This window comes from Podarcis bocagei, assembly GCF_964188305.1.
Source record: "Podarcis bocagei genome assembly, chromosome: 4".
Lineage (NCBI taxonomy): Eukaryota > Metazoa > Chordata > Lepidosauria > Squamata > Lacertidae > Podarcis > Podarcis bocagei.
The window spans coordinates 101,953,357-101,965,799 of record NC_138128.1 but is presented as its reverse complement, the minus strand read 5'-3'; the positions used below and the strand labels follow the sequence as shown (position 1 = coordinate 101,965,799).

Sequence of the window (12,443 nt, the reverse complement as noted above, 5' to 3'; positions counted from 1 at the left end):
CCACAGATCTCACTTGTATTATTTTATGTTCAACAACAGCAGCATTTTCCTTCTCCTCCTTCTCCTCCACCATTTGTCCTGCCAAAATGGGTTCCTGTACCAAGTCCTTAATTATTTCTATATTAGTGTTCGCTTTTTGACTCAAGTTGGTCACTTTCTGCTCCAAATTATCAACTTTGAAAGTCATGTCATCCATCTTCTTATGAAGCTGTCCCAGCGAACAGCTTATCTTGCATAAAACAGTCACAATGGCCTCTCCTGTCAACATTTTTAAATAGTCCAAGGTCGCTCTCTGGTTCTCAGACTCCTTATCTGCCACTGGAAATCCCCCAGTTATATCCTGTAACAGTTTCAAAAGCTCCCTCTAGAGGGAAACAGTCTCCACTTGTATCAGTTCTTTCAAGCGCAACTCAGGAATTAAAGATAAATTTTCAGTTACTTTTCCTCTTCTTTAAACGCAGAAAGGGACAATGGAAACAGTATCTTACTCTTATTTAGCTAGCTGTCAAATCCGTTCTGTCAAAAGCACTCTCTCCAAACGTCATCTGGCAGCCCGTTCCCAGGTTCAGAGCAGTGGTAATTTAATTTCTTCACTCTCTCCTGCAGGCTCACTAGATCCAAAGTTTCCCCCTCTTCTCCTGCTTCCAAGGGGGTTTTTGTATTTTAAAACCGGTGGAAATTTGGTCCTTTACCAAAAGCTTTCAAAGGCTTTAACTTGTAACGTCTTTGCTTCAGTTTATTTACAAAAACGGGAGGCAGACTTCCTGTTTATAACCTTCCCGTTTCAGTGCCGAATTAAAGTATTTAAGAATCCAATTTTCCGTTTTACTCACGAGTAGTTGTTTAAGGTCCAATTGTCCACAGGAAAAAGTCAGCGCTCTCCGGCAACAGCAATGCGGCTTCACTCCGTGAAAGAAGCAGTCGATTCAAAGCACCGCGCCACTCACCCCACGTTGCTCCGGATCCCCAAAACAGGGTTTCCCCGCGAGTAGAGGATGCACAAAGGTGCCAGCCGAATCCCACGTCCACAGGCTTCTCCCGCCTGTGGTTTTTAATGGGTCTCCGCCTCGCCGTGGCGGTTCAGACCCTGTTTTCCACGGAGCGGATTCCTCCCGATCGGAGGAAATCCGCCATTGCCAGAGGCGCCAACCCGGAAGTAAGACAGACCATCTTGTTATGTCTCTTCTATTATGCCTTTGGGGGATATGTTGGGGAGCCTTTTAAGAGATCTAGAGCCAAGTGGTTTTCACCCTTTCCCAATCTAGAAGTTAAGCAAGAGGATGGATCTTGACTGTAGTGTGTAAGCATGTAAATGCACACACCTTGGCATGAAACGCTAGTGCACTGCTTCCTTTCCCCCATCCCATTAATAATCTACACTGACAATAAAACTTGCTAAATGCATTTGACTTGCAGCTACTCCTTAAGTAAAGCCAGATCCGTGCTGAGTTTAAACATGGGAGGATCTCTGAGAATTGTGGTCCTATGACAAAGGTTAGGGAAACGCCTGCACAGATGGCTATGCAGCTGTGGTCATATAGCGGAGTGAGCATCTGTGGCCCTGTCTAACTCCCACTCCTGGGAGGTCCCATCTGTACACAAGGCCTATGCATTTTGAGGAAAATGGACAAAAGGATTGTCAGAGCCTCATGACATGGGACCTTGATGTCACCGTACAGACATCCTTTGAAGTAAGGCTGCCACAACTAATCAAAGGCATCTCCAAAAAAGATACCTTTGGCACGATCTGGTCTCCCTTTTTCTCTTTTATTGAAGAACAGGATATTTTAATGCCACCATCATCACAGAGGTGTTTGTGGAGGGGATATATTGATTGAAAATGTCTAGCCCACCTGATCTGTAGTTGGGTTCCTGTTTGGCAAGCTAACATGCCAGTGATGTGGGATTGAGAATCGGAGTGATCATTTTGTGATATTATGGCAGTGGACAAAGCTGTATACTTTTGAATAAATGTTTATTTAATTTTAAAAAGAAGAAAAATAAAGCCACCACTGACCTTTTTTTCATTGCAGCACCTCCTTAAAGCACATTAGTTTTTTCTTATGCTTTGGGGGGAGGGTATTTTATTAATTCCTCTTCTGCTTCAGATCCAATTTCTTCTAAGAATCCTAATAAAATTATAATAGGATCTAAAGAAATTATAATAGGATCTAAAGAAATAGTTCCGCTCTACACATTCTAGGCTTTGCAGGCACAATGTAAACCCTGAATTAATGACTATCCTATGCTGATTGAATCAGTCAAGTATAGATGTTGTAGTCTGGGGAATAGAATCATAGAATCATAGAGTTGGAAGAGACCACAAGGGCCATCGAGTCCAACCCCCTGCCAAGCAGGAGGCTGTGTGCTACCTTGGTAAGATGCCTCCAAGGTTGTTTTTTTATTATTTCAGCTAGGGAGTGGCCCAGCCCAGGGAAGAGAAACCCCCTTTCACATTTTACACATGTGAAGGAAAGGGGGGGGGATGCCTCTTAGTTCTGCCACAGCAGGACACAGCTTCCCACTGTCCAACACATTGATTCACGACAGACATGGATGCTATTCCCCATCATTTCTTCATCAATGTGGGTAATGTGGTCTGTTCCTGTGACCTTCTACTTGTCAGAATTCATTCGTTGATTTATAGCACCTATATAGCTTTCATTTATTTTAATGGAGCCCAGTCATGTTAACTGGTATTCACAACTTTCTATGGGCTCTCAGATATCTCAGATACCATAACATCCTTCTGGACCGTCTAGAGGGGCTGGGAGCTGGGGGCACTGTTATACAGTGGTTCCGCTCCTTCCTCCTGGGCCGTGTCAGGGAAGTCTTTAATATGTAACGCTGTATTGTTTTTAACACTGATTGGGAGCCGCCCAGAGTGGCTGGGGAAACTCAGCCAGATGGGCAGGGTATAAATAATAAATTATTATTATTATCTCCCACTGGGCATTCTTGTCATTCACATTAGTACATCTAGTGAAGAAGCCTTTGTGCATCACATATAACTTCCCTGGATCCTGGAACCCTGAGATCCAGCCTTCACTGAGAGTTAACGAGGAAACCTTCTTACAGCCCTCAATTTTTCCCTGCACAAGAAAGAAGCATGGCAACTAAGATGTGCAAAGTCCTATACTAGAGGACACCCTTAGATGGGTAAGAAAACCTGCCTTCAATCTCTTACACAAGATGGGCCAATGTATGAAAGCCCCAAAATATGTAACTTTAAGCACGTGAATGCATTTAATGGGCTGATTTTCCCTTAAATAATAACAGTCACCATGACGAAGGCAAACAAAGTTCAGACCAGACAGTGTATTGGGGAAGTGGGGTTAATGCTTTTACACCTCTGCCAGTTCCACCAAAACCTCCCCTCCCACGTTTGACCCAAGATGGGAGCTTTCATTGACACCCTTGTTAAGGGGTGGGACAGGGCAGGGCAGGAATATACTAAAAGCACTTAATGTCATAGCTGTTCTGGCCCTGAAGTGCAGAGGACAATGTGCAACACAGTCCTTCTTTCTGCCCCCACCCTATGAAGAGCTTTTTGCTACCCCTGCTAATAAAAAGTGAAGAAATGTTTGAAGTTACATCCACTTTAATATAAAACAAAAAAGGACAGACTTGGGAGTCTTACAAGAATTTAAGTGTTTTCTTCACAGCAAATATATGTGAGTGATCAAGACATCAAGCTGAAAGAGATTAAATTTTCCCTTTCTGATGCACAATGCTACAGTCAGACTCTAAATCAGAGCTTTCCAAACTGTGTCACAACACATTAGTGTGTAGGTGTGTCACGTGAACGATCTTATAAGGGGTTAGTTTGACCTCGAGTTTGCTAGTAAAACTGAATTATTGTGTCGCAAAATGATGCATGTCTAAAAAGTGTGTCACCAACATGAAAAGTTTGGAAAGCTCTGCTCTAAATGGAGTCTGCAGGGCATCCTAAATCAAAAGCCCTGCATGGAGTCAGCCTGTTATATTACATCTATTCAACATGCTGCCTAAAATACCCACCCCACCCCACCCCAGTTCACCCTCTTGTTAATTTGTGCGCGGTCCCGCTAATGAAGTCACTTCAGCAAAAGCACAGTCAATGTGATGAGAGATAGGCGCAGACCATTTCTCTTCCTCTCTTTCTCCAGCTGTCAGCCAGCCAGGTGAGAAATGCCATCCCACCCCATTCCCACTCAGCTGCTCCTCGGGTGCATTGAGGAAGCAAGGAATAATGCATTAGGTTTTGACTCAATGATAGCATCAATAAGCAGGTTCCAAACAGGCACACAGTTACACAAGCTAAAGAAGTCTGAAGCAAAAGGGTGCCTGCTCAGATACACTCCAGCAGGATTTTACTTTCAAGGAGATAGTTTCACTTGGGTGTAAAAAGGGCCATCTCATGTCACAAAACAATGAACCCTTGAGAGACTTAATTTAATAGGTCAAATTAATCCATGGCCGGGTAAGCCTGCAGTAGGGGAGCCTTAAGGAGTGCCGGCATGTGGCATGCCTGAATGGGAGGAGGATGGCCCAGAGTCCTGACTGTGGCATAGAACAGCAATTCACCAACTGTGGGAATAGGGCTCACAAGCATGGCTCCGTTTTATAAAGGTACATTTAAGCCACTATGTTGGACATCTTCACCACCACTCTCATGCTGCTCAGCGCAGAGCGATCCTGTGTGGGGCTGCCTTCCCCTGCTCTCTACCAATAAGTGGACAGTGACATCATCCCAAAGGAGGAATGGGACACAGGGGGCTGCTCATGGAGCTTGCCCCAGAGCTGGTGGGTGCGGGAGAATCCCAGGAGTGTTGGCGTGGCCCAGCCAACACAGTGCCATCCCCGATCCCTGGCTGACTGGGCAAAAGGGAGGGTGGGAAGCCACGTTAACTGGGCTGCCCTGGAACTGCAAGGAGAATGCCTATCCATTAATTCTGCAAACAGAGGTATCTTTTTGAAAAAGAATGGAAAGTCTCCCTTCAAGCTTGATTTAACAATACACTTATTTACAGTTCTTTGCCTGTCAAATGTTTGGGAAACATTGACTGAGGCCTGGTCTACACAGGTGGCAGACTGAGGTGACAGAAGGACTTTAGCACTATAGACAGTAGGTGGGACATACTGTTTTTGATTGGTTCCTTACTACCAAAAAAGCAAGCACACACCTAGCATAACAGCCCATTCCCACCTGCACCTGTGCTAGTTTTTTGTCTGCAGGGAGTTTTGCATAGGAATGTACGCAAAAAGCATCTCACAGACATGGTAACACTTGTATGCTTAAAACAACCCTGTAAGTCAGTATTATCCCTCTGAGTTGCCTTGCCTAAGGGAATTCATGGCAGAGGCGAGATTTGAACCAGGGACCTCCTCTTCTCAGCCACAATGCTGCACTAGGTCAGAAATAACAGAAGTGTAAACCCATTACATATTTCCAGCCCACCATGGGAAACTGGAATTATTATTACAACATGGACCACAGATAAATACCATACACATAACAGACTACTTTGATGCCAGATGGCCAAGATCTCAGCCTTTGCTGCACATGGTTTCTTAAATAGCCACTCCTATGAATACTAAACAGAAAAATCCAACACATAAACCATGAGCAATTATAACAGCAAGGTCGGAAATTTCCTTCACTGTCACAGCAGAAATATCTACATACACGTAAGTTGTAGTTTCTATATCTATATAACAAACTGGGTTTTTTTTTAAGTTGTAGGTTTAATTCTGTTGGCTTGCCATTGGGTTATTTTGGTAATTCACCTCAACGATCAAGTTCTTTGCTGCTGCAGCATTGCCACACATCATAGTGGAAGGGAAGCTTAGCATAAAGACTACAAATCAGTGTTGGTAGTATAAAATAGGGACTTTGATCTTGGCTGTTCCACCTTCACCCTGCAAGAGAAATAAAATACAACAATATTTTATAGCTATTCACAATTTCAACCAGTCAGCCAAGAAATCTTATCTACATTTGTTATGGCCAGCATTAGAATATCTGACAGAAGGTTAAAGAGCCATTTGCCAGTGACTCAGTTTCTGTAGGAGTGAGATAATCCTGATGACCCTCTGCCTTTGCTCAGTTCAAAATACAACCCACCAAGCATGTAGTGGTCTGGCTTGCCCAACATGCTAAGCTAAAACTGTACCTTAGTATGAATATGCACGTGCTCTGAGAGAGGAAATGATGGCTGATTTGCTCCTCCTTTGGGTCATTCTGCTGTACTAAATCATCGCTTGGCATGTCATTCAAACACAGGCTCCTGGTTTAGCTTTCCACACACTAACCACACCCTGTAACCCAAACCCAAGTTTTTCCAATGGTGGTGGTTTGCCTTGGAGAACTAAACCGGGTTCAAACGCCATGCTAAGCCAAGTCATGGCTTAGGACTGCAGAAGAGCAAAGAGGCTTCTATATTCTGTCTAGTAACCCACGGTGAGGCATAGGATTGGCCTTGCGCAATCAACCTTTCCTTTAAGGCCATAGGTCCTGACAGGAGCACTCCTAACCTTGTGGGTGCCCCAGCTGGGGCTCAATTGCCCAGGTTATGGGACCAGAAGGATCCAGCCCTGCCTGGTTGGGGTTGGCAGGTATAAACGATGAGAGAGCCTGGATGTAGAGCTTGGGTCCAGGGCAACATAGTTGATGTTGCTGCATCACGGAGCAGACGCAGCTCCCCATGGCTGGAACAAGAAATCTGGTGATCTGATGCTGTATCTGGTTTGTCTGAGTGAAGGTCTTGTGGGGGACAGTTTATTTGGGATTGTTTCTATGAGTAAGAGAGTGGTTCATTGATTGGGGAAGTTTTACATTAGAAGTTTATTTTGTTCAAACAAAAGTTTTCCCCTCAATAAGTGCTTTATTGTCTATCAAAGATCCATTAAAGAACCTGTAATTGGCTAGGCAAAACAAGAACTTACATGTAAGTGTTGCTTAGGTACTGACTAGAAAATTTGCTGGACAAAAGACAGAATAACGTTCCCAATCCTACAGACTGCTGCCACCAGCAAATAAGTGACAAAGACAAGATGCAACCACAAGATGTTAAGACAATGGCCTTACATGAAGCATAGAAGGCAGGTTTACTTAAGGGTCAAGACTTGGGGACTTTCAGTTGAATGTATGGACGGAATTCAATGAACTGAATAAGTATTGAGCTGCTTCATAAGCCATCCTGCCTGGCTTCACCCTGTGGCCCCACTTCCCCTCCACCACATAATTAGCCTTCTATTTTTAATTTGAGGGGTCTGCACACTACTCTTCAGGGAAAAGCTTCCCATATAGTGGCTACCAAAGGAGAAGTGTGCACATGTGCACATACACAGAAATAACAAATCCATGGTTAGAAAACCAGGGGCAGTCAGACAAAAACAATACACAAAAACTGGACCTAGAAGGTCAGGGCAAATAAAAAGGTCTTCACCTCAGAAGACATCAGGCAGCGGCACTGGGAGTCCAGGTGTCGGAAACTGAAAAAGCCATCTCTCAGGTCACTGCCCAGCTCACCAGAAAGGCCTCTGAGACCGATCACGGAGACCAAGAAGACAGGAAAAGGCAGACCTTGTGCTACACTGTCCCTTGACCCGTTTTTTAAAGCCCTTAAGAAAGCACCTGGAATTTTCTAAGCTCTGTGAATGAGTTAAAAAATAAGTTGGCCTCCCCGCAGGTTCACAAACTAATAAAAAAGGGAATGGGTAACAAAGAGAAAAGCACTCAAACAGCTTCTCCTTCACATCTGCTCAGCCAGGGTGCTCACAGAACAATCCATGATTTTGTGATGGACCTACGCTGTTATTTTCACATTACCCTATTAATAAGCCTCCAGGTAGGCATGTTCTTTCTAAATGTAAGTTGTTGCACGTGAGGCACTTAACAGTAAGACTATATGACCCCTCTTCCCCATCTGCACATCTTGGTCTACTCTCGTAGCCATAAGAACCTTCATAAACTAGTACTTACAGGAACTGTGACTGTTTGCATCCATCTTTGAAGCCTTGCCAACCTTGGCCATGTTCTGCTGTGGTTTGCTTTGCTCTTCCCCGCTTAGCAGAGCTTTAATTTCAGAGGGGATTTTCCCTTGATCCATTGCTAAGCACCACTGCTTATACTAAAAACACAAACATAAAAATAAACTGGACTGCAAAAGCAGAGGGCTGCACTTTTTTACTTTCAGTTGTGATCATTAGAGTTCTGCTGTTAAATAGCAAAGATTAAAGCCATGGCTATCATCAATCAGTATGTAATTTAAAAAATTCCTTCCAGTAGCACCTTAAAGACCAACTAAGTTAGTTCTTGGTATGAGCTTTCGTGTGCATGCACACTTCTTCAGATACACAGTATGTAATTAGTTCTATTGGGAAGTTGCTTGAGGAAGACGTTCAGTCTGCCATGTTCCTCCCCGGAAGTGTTGACATTTATTAATAATGGAGAGTTTCTTTTGGTCTTTTTATGTAAAAAGGAAGATGAATTAATCTATTTGGGTTGGAAGATTGGGGAGATACTGCCTAACAGAAGGTAGATCAGCTTGGTGTCATTCTAGAGTGAATATTTTGTTTTGTGTAACTGACAAATGGAAAATCAGAAGTCCCTTTTATTTTTCTTCTCATCTTTTCTTCTTTTTTGGTTTTCCTTTGTTTTGTTCTCTCTTTCTCTGTTTATTTTTGTTTTTATTTAGATCAGTTTCTTTCCTTTTCTTGTTTTAGGAAAAAGCTTTAATAAAACCTTATTTTTAAAAAAGAGAGTTCTGCTGTTGTACATGTGTGATTATTGGACTGGGGATGTGGAAATGTTCATCAGCAGGGCTATGTGGCATTGCAGCAAGTTCTTCTCTTGGTTGCTTGTCCGTTGGTCACTTGGCAAGATTTTCTTCTTGGTCAAGGGCCATATTTTCAGTGTCCTGCGAAGTTCCTTGCCAAGTGGCAAAAATGGCAGAATAAAGGATGACAAAAAAATCAATAAACCTGGCAAATCTGCTTAATTTAAATAGTGTCAAACTTTTATTGGAGTTTAATTTGGATTTGTTTGTTTGTTTAAGTACACACAACTCTGTTGGTGTATAGGGCATCTCACTTTTCTGTCCCAACAACCCTTATTCGGCTACAGTAATTACATTCTGCCTTTCAATAAAGAGTTTTCAAATCAGCTTTCATAAGAAAACTGGGTAATAATTAAAATATCTTAAAAATCATATCCTGTACGAGTTTTCTGTTCTCTTCCTTGAACAGGACATGCCTTCAGGCATGTAAGCATTTCCAAGTAGAGAGTGGCAGCTCCCTGCTCTCAGACACCTAAGCAGAGATCCTGGGGACATAATGACATTGGCCACAGGGGAAAACAGCATACAGTGGTACCTCTGGTTGCGAACGGGATCCGTTCTGGAGCCCCGTTTGCAACATGAGCAGAACACAACCCGTGTCTGCGTGCGCGGGTTGCCGCTTCTGCACATGACATCATTCTGAGCGTCTGCGCGAGTGGCGAGGCCCGGAAGTAACCTGTTCCGTTACTTCCAGGTCGCTGTGGGACGCAAACCTGAAAAGATTTAATCTGAAGCAAACGCAACAAGAGGTACTTGCATGAACGCACACGACTCAGAAGCTGTTACTATGCTCTAGACCAGTGTTTCCCAACCACTGTTCCGCGGCACACTAGTGTGCCGCGAGATGTTGCCTGGTGTGCCGCGGGAAAAATTAAAAAATTCGAAAGATTTTTTTTTTTAAAGTCAAATTTTCGATTGGGGCGCCGTCACTAGATGACCCCTGGGGTTCCCTCCCTCCCTCCCGCTCTGTGCCTCCCTCCTCCTCCTCCTCCTCCGGGGAGGCCCTTCCTGGCTCTCGGCCAAGGCTTGGCGGCTGCCACTCACTCACTCGCTCGCCCACCCGTCCCTCCATCCCTGCACCCGGCCTCTCCCCCTCCGTCCCCGGCGCGGGGGCTGCCGGGATCCGTAGTCCCCTCGCCCTTGGGCTCCACGCCCACGCGGGGTGCGCGAACTACGTTTCCCAGCGTGGCCTGGCGGGCCGGGCGTTTTGTTTGAAGCGCTCTTCTCCCGGCCATGGAATGAGCGCAGCGGCGGCGGCCGGGCGGCAGGATGGAGCCCGGGGATCCCCGCGGCGGCGGAGGCTGCCCCCCAGGTAGGGCTGCGTCGGGAGGTTTTTATTTTTGCAATGCTGCATCCGCGCTGGAGGGGACGCATCGGACCGCGGGGAGACCCCTTGGCGGGCGTGCAAGGCAATGCATGCGTGCAGGCGTTGCATGGAGTGCAGTGCAATGCAATGGCAACGCGGCGCCCTGCATGCATGCATGCAACTTCCACCGGCGCTCCGGACTTGGCAGGTGAGGGGGGTCCCCAGTGGGCGGCAGAGAGAGCCGGGAGGGCGAAGGGGAGCCGGGGGGGAGCAGCGCTGCTCCCCGAGCCGAGCCCGGGGGGAAACTTCGGCGTCGTTGCACCGGGTGTTGGAAGCGGAGGCTGGCGGGGGCCCCTCACCTGCAAAACCTGGTCGCCTCTCATATATTTTGTGCATTGCATTCATCGCCCGCTTTCTCCTCCAAGGAGCTCCCGGGGGCGCGCGTGGTTCTCCCCGTGTTATCCTCGCAACAACAGCCCTGTGAGGTGGGTCAGGCGAGTGGCCCAAGGGAGCACCCAGGGATTGTCCTGGCCAGGTGGGGTGATTTGAACCCTGCTCTCTGCCCGGTCTTCGTCCTCATTTAGCCCCCACATGTGCATGACTGTGCATGACTGAGGTTTTCCCCCCTCGTCTTGGCTATGGTGTGAGTCTGTGCTGTTAATTAATGGGGTTCTGCCTTCGGAGAAGATGAGCCAGCCCTCAAGGAGGTGATTATGTAATTTGCTAGCAATTCATGTCCCTCCCGGCGTGACGCTGCGTGCTGACGTCACGGGGCTGTAATGGTGGTGTGCCTCGAGATTTTTTTCATGAAACAAGTGTGCCTTTGCCCAAAAAAGGTTGGGAAACACTGCTCTAGACCCACAGAACTGACTCAGAACTGGGGGTAAGGTGGAAAAGAGAAAAAGCACATTACCATTTCCAGCTCTTCTCTAAGGGCGCATATGGCTCTCTCTCTGCTTGAAACCAGCTCTTCCAGGTACTGGTACCTCAGCTTCTTCCTTGCCCTGCATTCTCTCGCGCTCTGCCGGCTCCTCTCAAGTTTAGCTTTCAAATCTATTTTGGCTGGTTTACGGCCCCGTTTCCCTGGTTTCTTCACTTTCCCTCCAGCTACCTAGAAAGCAGAAACACATTTTACTTCGGTCAGGGCAGTATCAGGAAGAGTTCTCCATGGTGGTTCTTACAAAATTTATAACAGGACAGAAAACAAACGGGCAGAATTTGGTTTGAGAAGGTTTCTGCCTCGCCTGTGCTCCTGCTGCCTGGGGCTTGTCCCAACAAAACACGTTGCAGAGAGCAGAGTGCCTGTGACACCCGCAAGTGCGCACACAGGGCCAAAGGGGTTGACAACCCTGGGATTAAGGCATATACAAATTTTATATATCATCATCATCATCTGGCTTGGAGGGCCTTCCAATCGCCTTCCGGGGGGGGGGGTGTCCAAGCAGCTGTTGGACTACAACTCCCACGACCCCCAGCTCTCAGGCCCGGGGGACGAGAGTTGTCGTCCAGCAGCTCCTCGGCCCGCCACCGCCTTCCGGGACGGAGAAGGGCCGCTGCCACGCCCCCCCCCCCCCCCGCGAGCAGCTCGACGCGGCGCCTCCGCTTACTTTGCTGTCGTCCATGGGTGCAGCCCAGCCCCTCCCGCGAAGGACAAGGCCTCTGGAGCCCCGCCCGCCCTAGGCCGCCGCCCCCCGGGGCCGCCCGCCCGCCGCCGCCGCCGCCGCCATCACACGCCGCTTCCGGCTCCTGCTCGTGACGTCCTTTGCCCCGAGGGCGGCGGGCATGTCCGGCCAGCCCAGTGCATTTCGGGAGCTGTAGTCCCGCTCGTCTCCGCCCTCCGCCCAGCAAGACGGAGGAGGGGCGTCCCGGCGCGCGAGACGCGGCTGCGTAATGACGTAGGATATCCTGGCGGAGGGTGGAATACAGAATCGGGAATCAAGAGGACCTGAGCAGATTGGAGACCTGGGCGCTGGCGACCAATGGAAGGTTCTGCACTTAGGCAGGAAGATCTAGCTATACCAGTATAAGAAGGGGGACGTCTGGCTTACCAGCAGCACATGTGAAAAGGATCCAGGGTCTCGGTGGACCCCAGGCTGGACATGAGTCCGCAGTGTGATGGAGCAGCAAAAAAAGCTAACACTATTCTAGGCTGCATCAACAAAAGTCTTGTCGGTATAGATCAAGGGATGTAATAGTAGCACTCTCTTCTGCCTTAGTCAGACCACACCTGAAGTACTGTGCCCAGTTCTGGGCACCACAGATTCCTGCATTGCGGGGGGCTTGGACTAGATGACCCTCAGGACCTTTCAAGCTCT

At 47.3% G+C, this 12,443-nt stretch overlaps 1 protein-coding gene across 1 annotated transcript; it reads right to left on the bottom strand.

Annotated features, from left to right (window-relative positions):
- Positions 1-3,583: 3,583 nt before the first annotated feature.
- CREBL2 (cAMP responsive element binding protein like 2) lies at positions 3,584-11,842 on the bottom strand. Its single transcript, XM_081191083.1, has 4 exons — positions 11,736-11,842; positions 11,042-11,239; positions 7,967-8,114; positions 3,584-5,901 (listed from the first exon to the last, which is right to left on the bottom strand). The coding sequence occupies exons 1-4, from the start codon at positions 11,748-11,750 to the stop codon at positions 5,897-5,899; spliced, it is 366 nt and encodes a 121-aa protein (XP_081047209.1). The 5' UTR covers positions 11,751-11,842; the 3' UTR covers positions 3,584-5,896.
- Positions 11,843-12,443: the final 601 nt, after the last annotated feature.